Source organism: Elephas maximus, chromosome 5 (assembly GCF_024166365.1).
Source record: "Elephas maximus indicus isolate mEleMax1 chromosome 5, mEleMax1 primary haplotype, whole genome shotgun sequence".
Lineage (NCBI taxonomy): Eukaryota > Metazoa > Chordata > Mammalia > Proboscidea > Elephantidae > Elephas > Elephas maximus.
Genome location: NC_064823.1, coordinates 137359029 through 137378568, shown reverse-complemented (window position 1 = coordinate 137378568; position 19540 = coordinate 137359029). Strand labels below are relative to the sequence as shown.

The following is a 19540-nucleotide window of genomic DNA, read 5'->3' as shown; positions in this document are numbered from 1 at the left end:
AAAAAAAAGGCCACTTCCCAGTAGTCAACTGTATAAAAATAATTTTATTTACTACTGTAAATAAAGTAGTGCAAAGAGTAGTTAGGACCCACAATATTCATTACTGATTTATTTACTACCTTAGCAGCATACAGTGTACAGACATACGTGTTCTTCCTCTCTCTCTCTCTCACACACACATACACACACCTATTCATACCTCTGAAAATGCAAGACTCATCCAGGCATGGAGGTGTGGGGTAGGATGAAACTATGAGCTAAAGGTTTGTTTTCTGCATACTCCATGGCTGCCACTCTATTCTAATGGAGAATTCATGGAAAAGACTACACTTAAATACTAAGAATTTTCTAAAATGTCATTTTAAGGATTGCAATTGAAAAGTAAATGATATCCAACCATGTCATTAAATAATGACTCAGAAGCACTACGACCCTAGAAAAATTCAAGGAGAAAAATATAAACCAATTTACAAAGCCATGGCCTTCCCTGAATTCTCAGCCATGTCCTATTTTTTACTAGGCACCTCACAACTGCTGGGTTTCGGAAATCAAAGAGAAATCTGTCCACTGTGCTTGGGGGAGAGGGCTGTGGCAAACACATGTACTGAAATACTATCTACCTTGTTACAAAGCCACAATTTTCTGTTCTCTAATAAAAAGGAATCAACCAGGAGCTAAGATTCTTAAAATGCACCTCAGTATATAAGGATCGGGATATGACACAGGTCAAACTAGGCGGCCCTATACACATAATCACCAGGAAATGAAAACTTGCGATGACCCAGCCATCCTCCCCACATGCCTCTATGGTCAGGATGTTTCTTGTATTTGTTTGATAACCTTTGGTATATCCACTGTCTGCTCCAGGTACTTCCTTGTAATTTGATTATATTAAAAAAAAAAAAAAAAAAAATGACACCAAGTGCAACACTTGCATCCAGTTGACAGACATGTTAAGGAGTTTATCAGTACAATGCCCTGGCCCCAGCTTCCCAACACCAGCTGTTGAAAGGATGATCTCTCATCTAGAGAGACCTGGAGTGCACAGTTCACCCTCGTGGCTCTGGGTTATTAGTGACCATGGGCTGGCCCTGATCCCAGGCATCTGCAGCTGGAGTTGCAGCTGGACTTGAAGTGGATGCAGCGGGGTCTGGGGAGGTCTGGGCTGGTGTTGGAGAGGAACCGCTGGCTGCAGAGACACACATACAAAACAGGTGCTGAATACTCAAAACAGTGCAAACCGGACACACCCCCACAATTAGACCCTAGCAGCCAAGAAGAGCCGCTTCTAGATGAGTGGCTCTGATGCAAAATAGGCCACTTTGGACCCATCTTCTAGGTTCTTTGGGCTTTGGTGTCCCCTTCTGTAAAATGGCAGGTTGGAATAGATGTGCAAAAATCTAAAACCTCTCACAGATCTGATATCCTACGAACCTTTAAGTTACTGCATTTATCCCGTGACTTCCAGCTAAATATTTTGTTGTTGGTTTTGTTTTTTTTGTTGTTGTTGTTATTGATTTGTGACTTAGGAAGCCCCTTGTGTTACAGAGAAGAATTGATCCGTAGGGTTTTCTTGGCTGTAATCTTGACAGAGGGACCGCAGCGGTACAGTGTTTAAGCACTTGGCTGCTAACTGAAAGGTCGGCAGGAGAAAGATATGGTGGTCTGCTTCCATAAATATCACAGCCTTGGAAACCGGATGCGGCAATTCTACCCTGTCCTATAGGGTGCCTATGAGTCAGAATCAACTTGATGGCCACGGGTTTGGTTTAATCTTTACAGAAGCAGATTGTCAAGCCTGTTTCTTGCACAGTGAACTCATGGTGCTACCAGGTGAGTTCAAACCACCAACCTTTTGGTTACCACCTGAGCACAAACCATTTGCACCAACCAGGGACCTACCAACTAAATATTTTAATTAAAAAAAAAATAACTCTTCTGATCTATCAGCTGTGGTTATATCTCCCCCCAAACCCCAACACCCCAGGTGATGATGCAATGTAAGCCATGAATTATACCAATCAACTAGAAAAATGTGTGGGTTTTATTCACTTAATCCATTCAGATGATGGAACAAATTTGTTTTGTTTAAATAAAGAATGTAAAAGTTTGGAAAATATAATTATTACTTTAAATTATCAATCTACCTTCAGTAAGAAAGTTGAACCATCATATAATTCAGGGAGACTTATAAATTTTTGTATTTAATGCCAGTGGTTTTCAACTGGGGGTGATTTTTCCCCTCAGGGGACAGTTGGTAATGTCTGTGGAAATTTTTGTTGTCACAACTGTGTGTGTGGCGGGGGTGAGGGGTGGTTCTATTGATTAGAGGCCAGGGATGCTGTTAAACATCCTACAATGCACAGGACAGCCCTTGAACCAAGGAATGATCCAGCCCTAATGGTCAATAAACCCTGCTTTATGTATAGACGGTGAGAGATGTCCTGGTTAAGACTGTGGCCTCCGGAACCTGGATGTCCTGTCCCTTAGCAGTTGTGTGACCTTAAACAAATTACCCACCTCCTTTTTGCCAGTAAAAAATGGGGAAAATAAATTGAGTTGCTATAAGCATGAAATGAGGTAATGCCCTGAAGTCCTTAGAAGAGTATGTGGTACTCATTGGTGCTCCACAAATGTTAGCTATTACTACTAATGTCCTGGTTTACCATGGAAATGTGTTAAGATGTATTAATTTCTGGTGCATGGCTTACAGAGTCCTGTGATGAAAGAATGTGTTTGTTTCTGAGGTACCTAAAGTTTCTCTTTTAGTTCCCAGTAGCCTATGAAAGGGGTCCCTGGGTGGTGCAAGTATTAATACACTCAGCTGCTAACCAAAAAGTTGGAGGTTTAAGTCTACCCAGAGGTGTCTTGGAAGTAAGGCCTAGCAATCTACTTCCAAAAAATCAGCGATTGAAAACTCTAGGGAGCACAGTTCTACTCTGACTCACACGGGATCGCCAGAAGTTGGTATCGACTCATCAACAACTGGTCTGGTTTGGAACCTATGGAAACAGTGAAGATGTTGAAGCCAGGAAGTCTAGGTATCCAACAGCTCTGACATTTACCATCTGGAGGATCTTGGGCAAGTTACTTAACTTCTCTGAGCTGTAGTCTCTTCATCTGTAAAATGGGGTAGCAATCTGCAGCGTTGTATGATACATGACCAGCGCATTGGCCACAGTTTATGCAAACAACTGTTAGTTTGCCTTTCAGCTGTGATTTTAATTAAGCTCAGAAAAAATTAGTCTTATAACATTTTCAGTACATGGGGCCGTTTTTAAAGGTTCCCAAATATCCAACCTGAAATGTGTCAACTTTAAGAAGATGCCACCACATGCTGACAACCTGACTTCCAGATAAAACCCTTCAAGAGTTTCATCTCCAAGTACCTATGGTCATCTCCACGGAGTCATCTCAGGACATCCGACAATGGGCCCCGAAGCCTCTGGCCTTTCTGGATTCCCAAAGAAATTTTTCTTGGGGGCCCCTCCTGATACCTACAGAACATCTTGTGGATCCAGAAGACTGTTCTGAAAGAATGGAACGGATGAAGTGTTTCTAAGGTCATTATGCCATCAGGTAGCAAGTGTCTAACTGTGGCAGCTGATCTAACCATGGCAAGGGAGCATGAGGCCCAGGGCTGCTGCAGGAAAAAGACCATTTTGCTGGAGTCAGGTGATTTGGTTCCTGGCAAGTCTCATTTGTCTGCCATTGACAAACAGGTGACATTGAATGGCAGAAGTTCCTGTTCAAAAACACTTGGATCTCATACACAGGCCTCAATTTCCCCATCAGTGAGCTGTGGGGCTTGGATTAGATGGTGTCTAAAACCCCTTGGGCTCCAAGATTTATCTTTCCAATGGTTTCTGAGGAAGTTAATCAAGTACTAAAAAAAAACCCAACCCCATTGCCATCAAGTCGATTCCAACTCATAGTGATCCTACAGGACAGGGTAGAACTGCCCCATAGGGTTTCCAAAGAATGGCTGGTGGATCTGAACTGCCAATCTTTTTGGTTAGCAGCCGAACTCTTAACCACTCTGTGCCACCAGGACTCCAATCAAGTACTAAGAGGCATACATTTTTCCTTTTCAAGCTCAGGGAAATGTTTAAATCACCACAGGAACAAGATAAATCAGCAATCAGTTTTCTGATTAAAAAAAAAAAGAAGTGTCAATGTGTAAATGTAAAAGAGTGCACAATTAGCGTTGCCACAGTTTAAATTTTCATCTAAGAACATCATTAAAATGCTCGCTGTTTCTACAGTTTATTATCCATGTGAGAATTCTCCCCTTCCATCAGGGGAGTTCAAAATCACTGGACAAGCCCACCACAGCCCATCACCATTTTAAAGCGGCCTCTTTGCCTTTCTCACATGGAATGCGTGCTAATTTTATTAGTGGATAAGAATCAAGATAACCAAGAAAAGAAGCATGCTGTTTAAAAACTATAAAGTACATTCCAGAACCAAATAAAAGTGGTTTTTGGATTACTTGGTACTTGGTGGGGCCCTGGTGGTGCAGTGGTTAAGAGCTATGGCTGCTATCCAAAAGGCTGGCAGTTCAAAACCACGAGTTGCTCCTTGAAAACCCCATGGGGCAGTTCTACTCTGTCCTATAGGGCTGCTATGAGTTGGAATTGACCGAACAGCAACAGGGTTTTTTTTTTTTCTTGGTTTTGCTGCTTGGCGGACCATCTTCTGTACATTCACGAGAATAATCAAGAGCTGAGCCTCAGTGGTATAGACCAGGGGTTGGTAATTCTAGTCCATGGGCCAAATGTAGCCTGCTACTTACTTTTGTATGGCCCGTGAGCCAGGAATGGTTTTGACATTTTTACACAGTTCAACAAAAATCAAAAGAATAATATTTTGCAACATGTGAAAAATAAATGAAATTCAAATTTTAGTGTGCAGAGAAAAGTTGTGTTGGAAACCAGCCACATCCATTTGTTTTTAACGTATTGTCTGTGGCTGCTTTTTTACTACAATGGCAGAGTATTAATAATCACAGATTACTGTCTAGCCTTTTACAGAAAAAGTCTGCTGACCTCCGGTGAGGACCACCACAGGAAAAACATCTGCTGGCCAGGTGGGGGCATAAAAGAAAGAAGAATATGACAGAATATATTGGGTTAGTACTGAGATGGAGGCCCTGGTAGTGCAAATGGTTAAGTGCTCAGCTGCTAACCAAAAGGGTGAAGGTTTGAGTCCCCCAAGAGGTCCCTAGGGAGAAAGGCCTGGTGATCTACTACTGAAAAATCAGCCATTGAAAACCCCATGGAGCAGTTCTTCTCTGCAACATACAGTATTGCCGTCAGTCCGAGTCAACTCAACGGCAACTGGTTTTAGTCCTGATACAGAATGTTTGGAAAAAGGAGGTACAAGGATGGGAGAGACTCTAGAAATCATATGCTATAAATAAGATCTAGCCTACTGTATTTGGGCATCTAGCTATAGGTATTAGGTACAAGATTCAAGTCACTTAAACGTGTCTTTTAAGAGGCGATACTGGCAGGGCGCCAAAGGTAATGAGGTAGGAGAAAAGTAAAACCTCCCGTTAAATCTCTCTGCCTTTTCCATGAAAGCCACTTTGTGACATTTGACTGTACTTTTGGTAGAAACCTCATTAACTGGAAATGTTGAGGACAGGAGAAGAGTAGACAAGGCTTAATTAATCTTGTTCATATCATCTTCCTCTTTTTAAAAGAACGCTTGGCTAACCACTTTGCCAGAGAGGATGAGTTGGCTTAAATTATGAATGGTTTGAGCAGGCAGACATTGTTTAAAAGGTTACCTAGTTGTACCTAGGAGCTGGTAGTTGCGCAGATCTTACTCTATACTATGTATTCTATTTAGGAAAGTTTACATTGATACTAGGAAGCAGGACTCTTGCTTTGAAATAGTAATTGATATTTTCTCCCTGGATTCTTCCCCTCATCTCCCTCCCTTTAGGCAGCCAGCCGGGGCTCCTTGCTTCTGGCCTCAGGGGAGGTTTTGTGGCAGGGTAGCAGTGGAAATGGCTCAGACACACTTTGCTTCCAGGTTTTTGTTTTTCAAAAGCCTGAGTCCATTAAAACCATGATGCTTGGCACCATAGGGAGAGTGCTTTTGAGATGCAGTGAGGCAGGGAAAGAAGCTTTTTGGAGCCTGGGAAAGTGGCTGAGTCAGTCTGCTGGCTGCACCAGCATCCAAGGCCTCATCTTACCCCCTTCATCAAGATCCAAGAAGGGAGGACTCTGGAGGAAAAAAAAACAAAAAGGCTAAGGGTGCTTAGCTTTGGCAAGGATGACTGGGCCCCCAAGGGACGCAGATACTGCAAAACCAGTGTGCTTGGAGGGACAGAGTAAGCCTGGTGACTATAGGAGAGGCCCTAGTGCTCCCTATAGAATGGTTAAGCACTCGGGTGCTAACCAAAAGGTGGGTGGTTCAAACCCACCCATCGACTCTGCAGGAGAAGAGACCTGGTGATCTGCTCCTGTAAAGAATACAGCCTAGAAAACTCTATGGGGCAGTTTTACTCTGTTATATATGGTCGTTATGAGTCAGAATCAACTTGACCACACCTAAAGATAGTGCTCCCTAAGGCCCAAAGAGCTTTGCACTACCCTGGGAGGCATTTGTCTGAGCTGCCTGGTGGAATGCAGGATGGAAATAAAAAACAAGTTCACTTAAAGTAAATAAAAGAGGCACGCAATACTTTTTTGTACACCTGCCTTGAAAGTCTTACTCACCGCCTAGTCAACATCTTTGTTTAAGTGCTTTAAACAGAGTTTTATGCTTTAAAAAGAGTTTAATGGCATAGGATAGCATGCTAAACCAAAAAGAAAAAAACCAAACCTGTTGCCGTCAAGTAGATTCCGACTCATAGTAATCCTATAGGGCAGAGTAGAACTGCCCCATAGAGTTTCCAAGGAGCGCCTGGTGGATTCGAACAGCCGAACTTTTGGTTAGCAGCCGCAGCTCTTAACCACTACAACACCAGGGTTTCCAGAATAGCATGTTAGGCTGTGAGAATTCAGTTCGTTATGTACAAATCAAAAATAAAAACAAGAAACAAACCCATTGCCGTTGAGTTGATTCCAGCTCACAGCGAACTGCCCCATAGGGTTTCCAAGGCTATAATCTTTACAGAAGCAGACTGTCACATCTTTCTCCCGTGGAGCAGATGGTGGGTTTAAACCACCAGTCTTCAGGTTACCAGCCCAGCACTTACCCATTGGGCCACCAGGGCTCCTTGTTCCATAAACCAAGCTATTTAAGTGCAGGCACCAACTGGTGTCAGCATGCTTTAATTGCATGCAAAATGCCAGGGAGGACATCACCCTTTGGTTCTGCTGCTAACCAAAAGGTTGCCAGTTCAAATCTATCTGTTGCTCCTTAGAAATCCTGTGGGGCGGCTCTACTCTGTTCTATAGGATTGTTATGAGTTGGAATCATTTTGACAGCAATGGGTAAGCACCTTACATGTTATTACCTCATTCGGTTCTCTCAGCTACAATCTGATATAGGTGTACTACTATTTCTGCTATTTTACAGAAGAGGAAAGTGAGGCACAGACAGGCCTCCCTCTTGCCCAAGGTCACAAAGCTAGTAGCAGGGCCAGAATCTTAGCAGTCTCACTCCGGAGCCAGCTCTGCAAGCCTTCTGAATACAGGACAATTTAATGCGGCAAATGCCGTGGAGTGTTGACTATATATCACAGAGCACATAAACACAGGAGGTAGATGAAGGCAGTGGGAGCTGAACGCAAAATGGATGGACAGGCCAATTTAACAATTTGACCATAAGTGATGAATTTTTAAAAGCAACTGACTGGAAAATGTGCAAATCAAGAAATGACAAAGATCCCTAAATTACAGCAGCACTCCTCACACAAAGCTACTTAAGGGAGGCTCTTAAATCAGTTCCCCTTTTTACACCATCGTTCAGCACCCAGAGTCATTATTACCTTTGTCTAACGACACCATGGCTACTACAGGCATCTATACTATCGTCATACTTCCCTTGGGGCAGGTCATGGGACCTCGTGCACTGGCTCATCAGGGAGACACCAGGTGATTGAACTTCGCCCTCTGAGTGGTCCCCCTGCAACTGCTTCTCCCCTATCTTTTCTGTGCTTCTATCATCCCTGGGTGGCACAGTTTGCACTTAGCTACTAACCATAAGGTTGGTGGTTCGAACCTACCCAGTGGTACCATGGAAGAGAGGGCTGGAGATCTCCTTCTGTTAAGATTACAGCCAAGAAAACATTCTGGCCCACAGTTCTACTCTGACACATATGGGGTCAGGATCCACTCTGACAGAAATGGGCCTTTTTTGTTTAAATCACCCTCACCCATCACCTAATCAGAAGCTTCTTATTTCAAAATTATGTACAAATTTGCACTAATGTTGATGACATTAAAAATGTGAAAATAATTTACTACATATTTTAACTTTTAACATTAGCTCCAGCAGGGCTGGGAGGCACCAGTGAGTACTGGTGGGTGGGGGCACATTTCAAAATGTGTGGAGACCCTTCTTTTTTTTTACTTCTCAGCTCTCGTTACTCAAAGCATCATCTATGGGACAGCAAGCAGCGTGGTCACCATCCGGGAACTTTTTAGAAATGTCGAACCTCAGACTCTACCCCAGACCTACAGAATCCAAATCTGTATGTAACAAGATGCCTGGGTGGTTCATATGTACATTAAAGTTGAGATGCAGTGGGCTCAAATTTACGTATTGACATATATATGATTTTATTATAATTAGTTTCTTTTGACTTCTCTTCCATATTGCTATTAAGGTCTTCTATTGATTTTAAACATACGTGAGTGGGTAGGCAAAATATCTATAACTTTCATTTCAGAGAAGTAAAAAATGTGCAGTAAAATATTTCTTATATGAGGGGCAAGGGTCTGAGAGAGATGATAACCATTGCTTTAAGGTGCTGTGATTCTAAAAAAAAGTTTGAAATTCTGCTGCCCTGCATTTCTTCTTGGCCTTTCCTTTGTGATTTGGGGCAGGCCATGTCACCTCTCTGCCCTCAATTTCCTAATCTGTAAAATGAAGGGCATAGAATTAAATTATTTCTAGGATCCCAGCCAGATTAGCCTTCTCTAGTAGGAGGAAAAGAAGTATGCGTGGGAAAAAGCAAGAGAAAGAGTTTCTAAAAACAAACAAAAAAATGTGTGAAAAAGGAAAGAGAACATAGGGAAGAAGGACAAAGGGAAAGCAGATCAAGGGACAGGAGGGACAGGAAGAGACAAATGTGGAGGGACGGACAATGAAGACATGAAGAAAGGAAAAAGAGACAAGTTCTGATAGACTCATTCTATCCGCCCATGAATTTTCATGGCTACCAGCTGGCATAAAATCATAAAGACAATTTTCAGCTCCTCTAATGGAATTGCATTTGTAATAATCATAACAATATTTCTACAGAGTAAAAATGACAAAGATAATTTGAAATGGAAAACACTGACAGGATGCAAAATAAATGTGCTAAACCTGGCAACAAATTTAGGAATGGACTGAATTTGCATGAGGAAAATTTACAAGCTGACCAACTATGGGGCATCAACCTGGAGGGGCTTTTTGATGGTTACTTGTTAACCTCCTCGGGTAAATCAGAGGAAACGACTCCATATTAGCCTCTCTCAGCAGTGACTCCCTCCACCCATCTAGTCCTCAGGGAAACTTACTCCTTTTGCTTTTCATTATCTGCTACACAAATAACGGCTGTGCAGATTCTTAAATGGTATGTGAAGCCCTAATTTATCTATTTGTAAATGTCTCTGAAGGTCTTCTTGAGTTATTATGTCCTTTTGTAGACATGCAGGATGATGGAAAATGATACTTTTCCACTGAGAGATGTTTGTGAATTTGAACTCCTAAGTGTGAGATATCATATGTGAGAGGACAAGTGCCTTCCTCTAACTCAGCTTATGGTCTTAATATGAGTTTAGAACAAAAGCTTAAAACCAAAATAATAATAAAAAAAAAACATTGCCATCGATTTGATTCCAACTCACAGCAACCCTTTAAGACAGAGTCGAACTGCCCCACACAGGTTCCAAAGAGCGGCTGGTGGCTTCAAACTGCAGACCTCTTGGTTTGCAGCCATAGCACTTCATCACTAGGGCTCCCTTGCGTTGGCTGGGAATCGAATCCAGATCTTCTGCATAGAAGGTGATAATTCTATCACTGAACCACTAATGCCACCAAGCATAACAGCTCTAAATAAAGATAAACATAATTGTTGTTGTTGGGTGCTGTTGAGTCCCTTCCAACTCAGAGTGACCCCATGTGACGGAGTAGAACTGTCCCGCAGGGGTTTCTTGGCTATAATCTTTACAGGAACAGATCACCAGGTCTTTCTCTCAGGGAGCCACTAAGTGAGATCGAACCACCAGCCTTTTGGTCAGCAGTCCAGTGCTTAACCATTGTACCACCAGGTCTTCCTAAGTTTAAACGTAATAGCTATAAATAAAGATAAACACAATAGTTAACATTTATTGAAAGGGTTTTGAACGGCAGATAAATATAATAGCTAACACTTAACTGTAATAGTCATCACGGTAAGTGTTTTATATGCATTTTCTCGGAGCCCTCCTGACATCCCTGGGGAGTAATTACTATTATAACCTCATTCAACTGATGAGAAGTTTGGGGATCAGGAAGGTTAAATAACTTTAGTTAAGTCACACAGCTAATGAGTAACTAAGCCCAAATAGAACTGTCTGGGATGCCCATTCCCTTAACTACGGCACTACCTTAGCTGAGAAAAGTAATAGTGATCAGCAGAGACTGCACTGGGCTAAATGCTGGCTGTATATTCCTCCTTGGCTCCCCTCTCTGAATACCTGTGGCTGGGTATTTTTATTCATAATCAGTGCTTGCTTATCCTCCCCACATGTGATCGCTTGACTGGGGTAAACTGGGAAGACTTCACGCAGGAGGAGGCCATGGAGCTGGGTTTTATGCTGTTAACCAAAAGGTCAGCATTTCAAATCCACCAGCCACTCTTTGGAAACTCTATGCGGTCAGTTCTACTCTGTCCTGTAAGGTGGCTATGCGTCGGAATCGACTCAACGGCAACGGGTTTTGTTTTATTTGGTTCAGTAACCAGTTGCTATCAAGTCAACTCTGGCCCCTGAGAACCCCGTGTGCGTCAGAGTGCACTTGTGCTCCAGAGGATTTTCAGTGGCTGACTTCCCAGCAGGTTGCCAGGCCTTTCTTCTGAGGGGCTTCTGATTAGACTGGAACCTCCAATCTTAGGTTTAGAAGCTGAGCATTTGCATCACCCAGGGACTCTATTAAGGCACACAAAGGTTGAATGTTGATAAAAGATATATTTATAAAATAATTTATAAGACAATTCAAAAATGACTGCAGTGGTACATTGACAGGGAACTGCCAGAAAGAAATTCAAGTCAGATTCAGAAAAGGACCTGGAATAAGGGATGTCACTGCTGTTGTCAGATGCATCTTGGCTGAAAGCAGAGAATACCAGAAAGATGTTTACTTGTGTTTTACTGATTATGCAAAGGCATTCAATTGTGTGGATCATAACAAATTATGGATAATATTGCGGAGAATGGGAATTCCGGAACACTTAATTATGCTCATGAGGAATCTGTACATGGATCAAGAGGCAGTCATTTGAACAGAAAAAGGGGATACTGTATAGTTTAAAACCAGAAAAGTTGTGTGTCAGGGTTGTATCCTTTCACTATACTATTCAATCTGTATGCTGAGCAAATAATCCAAGAAGCTGGACTATATGAAGAATGCAGCATCAGGATTGGAGGAAGACTCATTAACAACCTGCAACATGCAGATGACACAACCTTGCTTGCTGAAAGCAAAGAGGACTTGAAGCACTTACTGACGAAGCTCAAAGATTACAGCCTTTGGTATGGATTACACTTCAACATAAACCCGTTGCCATTGAGTTGATTCCGACTCATAGCAATCCTGTAGGACAGAGCAGAATTGCCCCATAGGATTTCCAAGGAGCAGCTGGCGGATTAGAACTGCCAACCTTTTGGTTAGCTGCCACCAGGGCACAACTCAACATAAAGAAAACAAAAATCGTCACAACTGGATTAATAAGCAACATCATGATAAATGGAGAAAGATCGAAGTTATCAAGAATTTCATTTTACTTGGATCCACAATCAACGCCCACGGAAGCAGAAGAAATCAGATGAGGCATTTCACTGGGCAAATCTGCTGCAGAAGTCCTCTTTAAAGTGTTAAAAAGCAAAGATCTCATTACAAGGACTAAGGTGCACCTGACCCAAGCCATGGTATTTTAATCACCTCATATGCAGCTGGACAATGAATAAGGAAGACCGAAGAATTAACGCCTTTGAATTACGGTGCTGGTGAAGAATATTGAATATACCATGGATTGCCAGAAGAACGAACAAATCTGTTTTGGAATTACAGCCAGAATGCTCCTTAGAAGCAAGGATGGTGAAACTTCGTCTTGTGTACTTTGAACATGTTATCAGGAGGGATCAGTCCCTGGAGAAGGACATCATGCTTGGTAGAGGGTCAGAGAAAAAAAAGGAAGACCCTTAACGAGATGGATTGACACAGTGGCTACACGTGTGGGCTCGAGCACAGCAACAATTGTGAAGATGGCGCAGGACCAGGCAGTGTTTCGTTCTGTTGTACATAGTGTTGCTATGAGTTGGAACCAACTTGACGGTACCTAACAACAACCGTATTTTCAACGGCAGAAAACATTTTAGATCCATTTCTTAGACTTTTTTTTTTTAATCTCATGCTCACTTGGAAAAATACAGTAATTTTGTGGCCTCCTACCGGCCAGGAATTATAACACAGCCCTAGGGGGAGCTCCACCCTGACCCTGTGAAAGACCATCCAAAGAAAGGAAATAACACAATCCAGGGCTCTAGGAAGGAGAGTACAGTAAAACCCATTAAAGCCGGAACCTGTATAAGGTAGTAGCCTGTTCAGAGAAAGAAAATTCAAATATTTTCTACTAAAAGACAGTGACGAGAAGTGGTAAGACTGCACCCAGTCAAAGGCAGAAAACTTGTGAGACCTGGTAAAACAGGGCAGTCTGCTTGCATTCCAGCTCTGACAGGCTTCACTGTATAATACTTCCGGTGGGGGAAGAAAAGAATGTCTACTTTTTTCTATCGCCTTTGCCTTTTATAATCCTTTACCTGAGACAGACTGGAAATACTGCACAGTCCAGGCGATCAATACGGACAGCAGGAAGGTCCCCAGAAAGTAGATCTGCAAACATCCGAAGCAAGTGTCAGATGACTGACAAAGGGCAAGGACCACGAAGGTAGGGCTAGGGAGGAGACAATACGTACCAGGGCAGAGTGCAGGAGGGTGCCCCAGACAAGCCGCAAGTGAAGGTAAAGCCAGGCCAGCGAGCAGGGACTGAAGGACTCCTCGTTACTGTGGCTCCAGCACCTTCGAACAAAGCACAGGGCGTCCTGATGATTAAGCTAAATGGGATGGCGTTACTCATGACTGATGTTTTAGCTCCTCAAACTCACATCCTTCTGCTTTTGGACAATAGAATGTACTTGAGGTGAGAAGCAAAGAAATAAAGCCAGTTCTAAGTGGTTTGGGCCCAAGCTGAAGTCCTAGGATCCCGGCAGAAATCTCAGAAAAGGGTCAGTCCTTTCCTTAACTAGGAGCCTGGGTGGCCCAAGCAGATTGTAATCGGCTGCAAAACTAAAGGTTGGCAGTTTGAACCTGCCCAGCTGTTCAGTGGAAGAAAGGCCTGGCAACCTGCTTCCATAAAGATTACAGCCAAGAAAATCCTATGGAGCAGGTCTAGCCTGTAACACATGGTGATGCCATGAGTCAAAACTGACTCAACGGCAATGGGTTGTTCTCCTGAGCTGAAACGTCAACAGTCCTGATACACACCACAACATGGATAAACTTTGAAAACATTATGCTGAGTGAAAGGACAATTACTGTTTGAGCTCATTAATAAGAAATAGCAAGAACAGGAAAATATATAGAAATAAGAGACTGATAGTGGTTACCAGGAGTGGGAAGGGGGAGGAAAGAGGGAGTTATTATTTAAGAAGCACTGAGTTTGTGTATGGTGATGGAAAATTTGGCAGTGGGTATTGGTGATGGTTGTACAGCCCGACTGACGGATATGGTTGGTCTCACTGAACTGTACTGTGAAAAATGTTGAATTGGCCAACATTGTATTATCTATATTTTTATGACAACAATAATAATAACAATAACAATAGGTCACGGAGGTCCCCCTGAAGCCTGGGGACTGACAGAGCAGTATTTCTGTCCCTGTGTCTGTCCAAAGTCCAGACGTAGAAACACCTACCTCCCTTCTTTCAAAAAAGCACAGTCTAATCGGACAAGTTATTTTTTCTACTCTTGTGGAAAAACTTGATCAGCACTTTAACTTCAGAACAAGCACGCTATATCTTAAGTCTCCGATACTAGAAAAGGGAAATCAATACAGGTTTGGCTGAGTGTTCTTTAATAGAACCAAATCCTCTGGCCTTTTTATAACAACTGGCATGACAAAATAAGGGTAGGGTTAACTTTAACCAAGAAGTAAATACCACCCTCTTCAATTCCCCCAGATTTCACAACACAGGAGGCTGTGAACTTACCTTTCGTATAGCTCCCGGAGAATGGAGAAATTACTAGAATATATGGTTGGGTCAATTTCTAAGAAATCCAAAATATGGTGTGGGATTGTAGCACCTTCCTCAATTAGCAGGGCCAGGTTAAAAAATCCCTAAAAACAAGCCACAAACCAAACTCATCAACTCCTCATGATAAAACCCAGACACACACCCTTCATCCCATGTAAACTTTTACAACCTCTATATATTTTTTTCAATCCCTAGAGCCAGATGGTTTTGTCATCTTCACTGATGGATTGTTCTCCTAAATATACGCATCTGAGAAATTTATTTGCAGGAGAGCCAGGAGGCTTTCAGAGAATGCTGGGTCCCATCTGCTCAGAAGCCAGTGAACTAGGAATCTGTCCTTTCCTGCTTACTCTCAAAACAGAACTCTCCAGAAAACGTGCCCTTGATATCAGCAACAAACCGGAATTCTGAGACAAGGAAATGCCCATCACTCACAGGCTATGCTCTAGGTCACCATCAGCATGTTGGAGCCCTGACTTGATGTGTTTGTAGTTGGGGGGCGGGTGGACATTCTAATATAGTATCTCCCTTATTTACAGAATAAAGTACAGGCACTTGTCTCAGCTTCCCTGCGGCAATGTGGAAAACTTCCTCTCGCGATTCCTCTTTGCACAGATTTCCAGTCCGGTATGTTTCCTTGAAGGAGCATTGGTGATTCAGTGGTAGAATTCTTACCGTCTGTGTTAGAGACCTGGGTTTGATTCCCGGCCAGTACACCTCCTGCACAGCTACCACCCATCTGTCAGTGGAGGCTTGAGTGTTGCTATGATGCTGAACAGATTTCAGCAGAGCTTTCAGACTAAGATGGCCTAGGAAGAATGGCCTGGTGATCTACTTCTAAAAGATCAGCCAATGAAAACTCGATGGATCACAATGGTCCAATCTGAAACCGATCATAGGAATGACACAGAATGTTTTGCAAAGAGTTGCCATGAGTCGGGGACGACTTGATGGCAGCTAACAACCAACATTTGGTACTACCTTCTCCTTATACACCTTGTCCTTTGCACTCAGGGGTACAACCTGCCTTGTAGAGCTCTGAGGATTCAATAAAACAATATAGTTGGAGAACCTAAACACAGAGGTGCTTCGTAAAGGATGGATATTATTCTACTATCTGGGAGAGATACACTCTCCATCATGAACTGAACAAGTGGCCAGACGAAAAAACAAGCAAAACAAAACAAAACAAAAAAACAATGTCTTGCTTACCTTCAAAGAATCCATGGTCATGATTTAATGACTTATATCCTCCCTCTGACCTTTCCTTTCAATTGCCACTGACAATCTAAATGAGAATCATCACCCACTGGGTTGTACATCACCCAACACAGGTTGAATCTCACACCATTCTACACAACAACCATGAAAAAATACCAGTGACTAACATTTTCTGAGTGCTTGCTGTATGCTAGGCATTGAGGAGATGCAAATGGTTTGCATTTTACTACTAACCTAAAAGTTGGTGGTTCGAACTCACCCAGCAGTACCGTGGAAGAAAGGCCTAGCCATTTCCTTCCATTATGATTACAGAAAACCCTGTGGAGCAATCCTACTCTGTAACACATGGGGTCTTCATGAGTCGGAATCGACTCAATGGCAACAAGTTCATTTCTTTTTGGGTTCTGCATTATAGGTATTTATTTAATCCTCATAACAACGAACTCAGAATATGTACTATTATCCTCCCCTATTTACAGATGAGAAAGCTGAGACACAAAGAGGTTAAGAAACTTGCCCAAAGTCACACAGCTTGAAAGTGGCAGAGCTGGGATTCAAACATAAGCAGACAGGGTTCAGAGTCTCAAATCTTAACCTCCAATATGCTGGCAAATAACCTCTAAATAGATTAAAGTATTAAGTACCTTTAAGATGCACACACACATATAACATCTGAAAATAGAATAGACTATTTCTCTACCCTTTCAAAGGAAAGTACTCGTAAAACTTAAAGCATTAAAAGAAAAAAAAATTACTATAAAAACTTGAAGTCTCTGATCAATGGACAAATAACAAGACTAAAATGAAAGGGAAGATACTAGAGGAATATTTATATGAAATGTGATAGCATAACGTTCATTATCTACAGGGCAAATGTATTTTAAAAAAAAACTACTTATGTTTTAAATTTAAAACATGTACCAAAACCCCATTAGAAAAACAGACAAAGAACAAAAATAGAAAATTCACATAAAAGAATATACAAAAAATAAAATGTCATAAACAAGTATGACAAAAAACCAAACGTGTTGCCATCAAGTCGATCCTGACTCATAGCAACCCTACGGGACAGAGTAGAACTGCCCCATAGCGTTTCCAAGGAGCACCTGGTGGATTTGAACTGCTGACCTTTGATTAGCAGCCATAGCACTTAACCACTGCGCCACCAGGGTTTCCATCCAGCCTTACTAGTAATCAAATAAATGCAACTTAAAAGAGTAAGTTATCAAGTTATAGTTATTCAATTAACAATATTAAATCATGAAAACACCCAGTGCTAAAAAGATTTCAGTCATCCTTCTATACTTATCCACTGCTTATAAGGTATTATTTGGAAAACTCATTAAGAAGGCAAATGAGCAGTATGTTATTATGCACCATAAACATATTTAGACTGTCTGATCCAGTAACAATATCCCTCAGATGATAAGAAAATTCTTCAAGTGAAGATCAAAGATAGAAATATAAAGACACTCCTGGTAGCATTATCTATAACTGCAACAAAATAGGAGAAAAATTCCAAGCCTTGCATGATAAGACTATAAGCTCCATGAAGGCAAGAACATTATCCATCTTTTTATCTTATGTCCCTACCACTAAGCAGTGTCTAAAACATGGTAGGATTGAATAAATATGTGTTCAATCAATGAATAAATTAACAAACGAAGGAATAAATGTTGACCAATTAGTAAAGTTTAAGTATGTCAGCTAAACAGAATATGGGGCAGTCATTAAGGGTAACAATTAAAGAGATTATGTAATAAAATGCACACAGTCCTACAATATGTAAGAGACAGATTTTAAAAGAAGCGTGCATATTATAGTTTATATTCCAAAAATTCATTTGCTGTTGGGTCAACTCCGACTCATAGCGACCCCACGTGTGTCAGAGTAGAACTGTGCTCCAAAGGATTTTCAATGGCTGATTTTTCGGAAGCAGATCTCCAGGCCTGTCTTCTGAGGTGGTTCTGTGTGGGCTCAAATCTCCACCCTTTCACTTAGCAGCCCAGTGCGCTAGCCATTTGTACCACCCATGAACTCCATAGTTTACATTACAGAGACACATCTGCCTGTGGGCAGGGACTAGAAGGGAACTTGATGACATTAAGAAATAAAAATCTCTGTCATGGAATAGTGGGTGCATTCTTTTTTTCCCCTTTTAAAATTGTCCTTTAATGTTTTTATTACATTATAAAAATATAATATATAAAAACCAGAATTGAGAAAGATAAAAATCAGAATTGAAAAAGAAATGGTCCAGGACTAATTCTGAATGACAGCAGACATCCTCTGTTGGAATTTGGCTCTACAGAAAATCTCTTTAGCACCAACCCCGCTTTTACTCCAGAAGAAATAATAATACAATAGATCATGTCCATTGAGTGTCCTGGCGCTGGGCTCAGATGTTACCCCAAACATAGGTGTACGTGTTATCCTCACAACCTATGAAGTCAATGCTATTATTATCCCCAGTTTGCAGACGAGAAAACAGACTTGAGATTAAGCAATTTGCCCATGTACAAATAGCTATGAAATGGTAAAGATGTGGGATTTTAACCAACGTAAATAACCACTCTGATATACCTCCTTAAAAAGACAAACAAAACTGAGGTAGGATGAACTTCAATTTTGCCTCATGATCAGATCCCACATTACAACACCAGAAAACATTGTAGATGAGGGTAACTATTCCACCTTCCAGCATGAAAATGACCCTGAGACCCTCATGAGAGAATTCCAAGTAATAAATGCAGAAGAAATGAGGGAAATAGAGAATCACCACAAGGATACCATGGTAATAATTGTCGCAGGCAAGATGTGCTGAAGGATAGTAATACTAGTGCGCAAAGGTTTGAGGAGAAACAGGGTATAGTCATGGACACAAAATGACTCCTTAAGATATCTATAAAATACAAAGAGAAACCACCTTAACCGAGCAATTGACATTACCCTCATTAGTAATAAAATACATTGACATCATGTACCCCAAAATGATACACTGAGAAAGACACATCACTTTTATGCTTTCCTTCCCCAAAATGCATAACCTTAATCTACTGATAAGAAAACAGCAGACAGACCCAAACTGAGGAACATTCTGACCAGTCCTCTTCAAAAGTATCAAGGTCATGAAAGGCAAGGAAAGACTGAAAAACTGTCACAGATTAGAGGTAACTAAGGACACATGAAAACTAAATGCAATATGAGATCCTAGATTGGATCCTGGCACAGAAAATGGGCATTAGTGGAAAAACTGGTGAAATCTGGAAACGGTCTGAATAGTCTCAATATTAATTTCTTAGTTTGATAATGGCCTTGTGGTTATACAAGATATTAACATTAGGGGAAGCCAGATAAAGGGTATATAGGAACTCTCTGTGCTATTTTTGCAACTTGTCTATAAATCTAAAATTATTTCAAAATAAAAAGCTTAAAAAAAAAAAAAAAACTAAAAGAAAGGTCTTGTCACTGACATATTGGCCTAACTGTACAAGCAAACCACTTCCCACTGTGGCCACATTTCTAATTTCTTGAGTTGCTGCTTGGTGAGTTAGTCTGATGGAATCTGACAAAGACCCATGGGCTTGGGCCCCAGAAGACCCAGGTTTAGGCTCTGATTATCTGGCTTTGGGCATCAC

The 19540-nt window shown here is 41.5% G+C and overlaps 1 protein-coding gene across 2 annotated transcripts in view; it reads right to left on the bottom strand.

Annotated features, from left to right (window-relative positions):
* Window positions 1-685: 685 nt before the first annotated feature.
* Window positions 686-19540, bottom strand: part of SEL1L3 (SEL1L family member 3) — a 234388-nt gene continuing 215533 nt past the window's right edge. For both annotated transcript variants that reach the window (XM_049886395.1, XM_049886394.1), the window contains exons 21-24: window positions 14637-14764; window positions 13344-13446; window positions 13188-13260; window positions 686-1189 (exon numbers count right to left, since the gene is read on the bottom strand). In XM_049886395.1, coding sequence (XP_049742352.1) covers window positions 1050-1189; window positions 13188-13260; window positions 13344-13446; window positions 14637-14764 — 444 coding nt within the window. In that variant the 3' untranslated portion in view covers window positions 686-1049. The remainder of the gene's footprint in view (window positions 1190-13187; window positions 13261-13343; window positions 13447-14636; window positions 14765-19540) is intronic.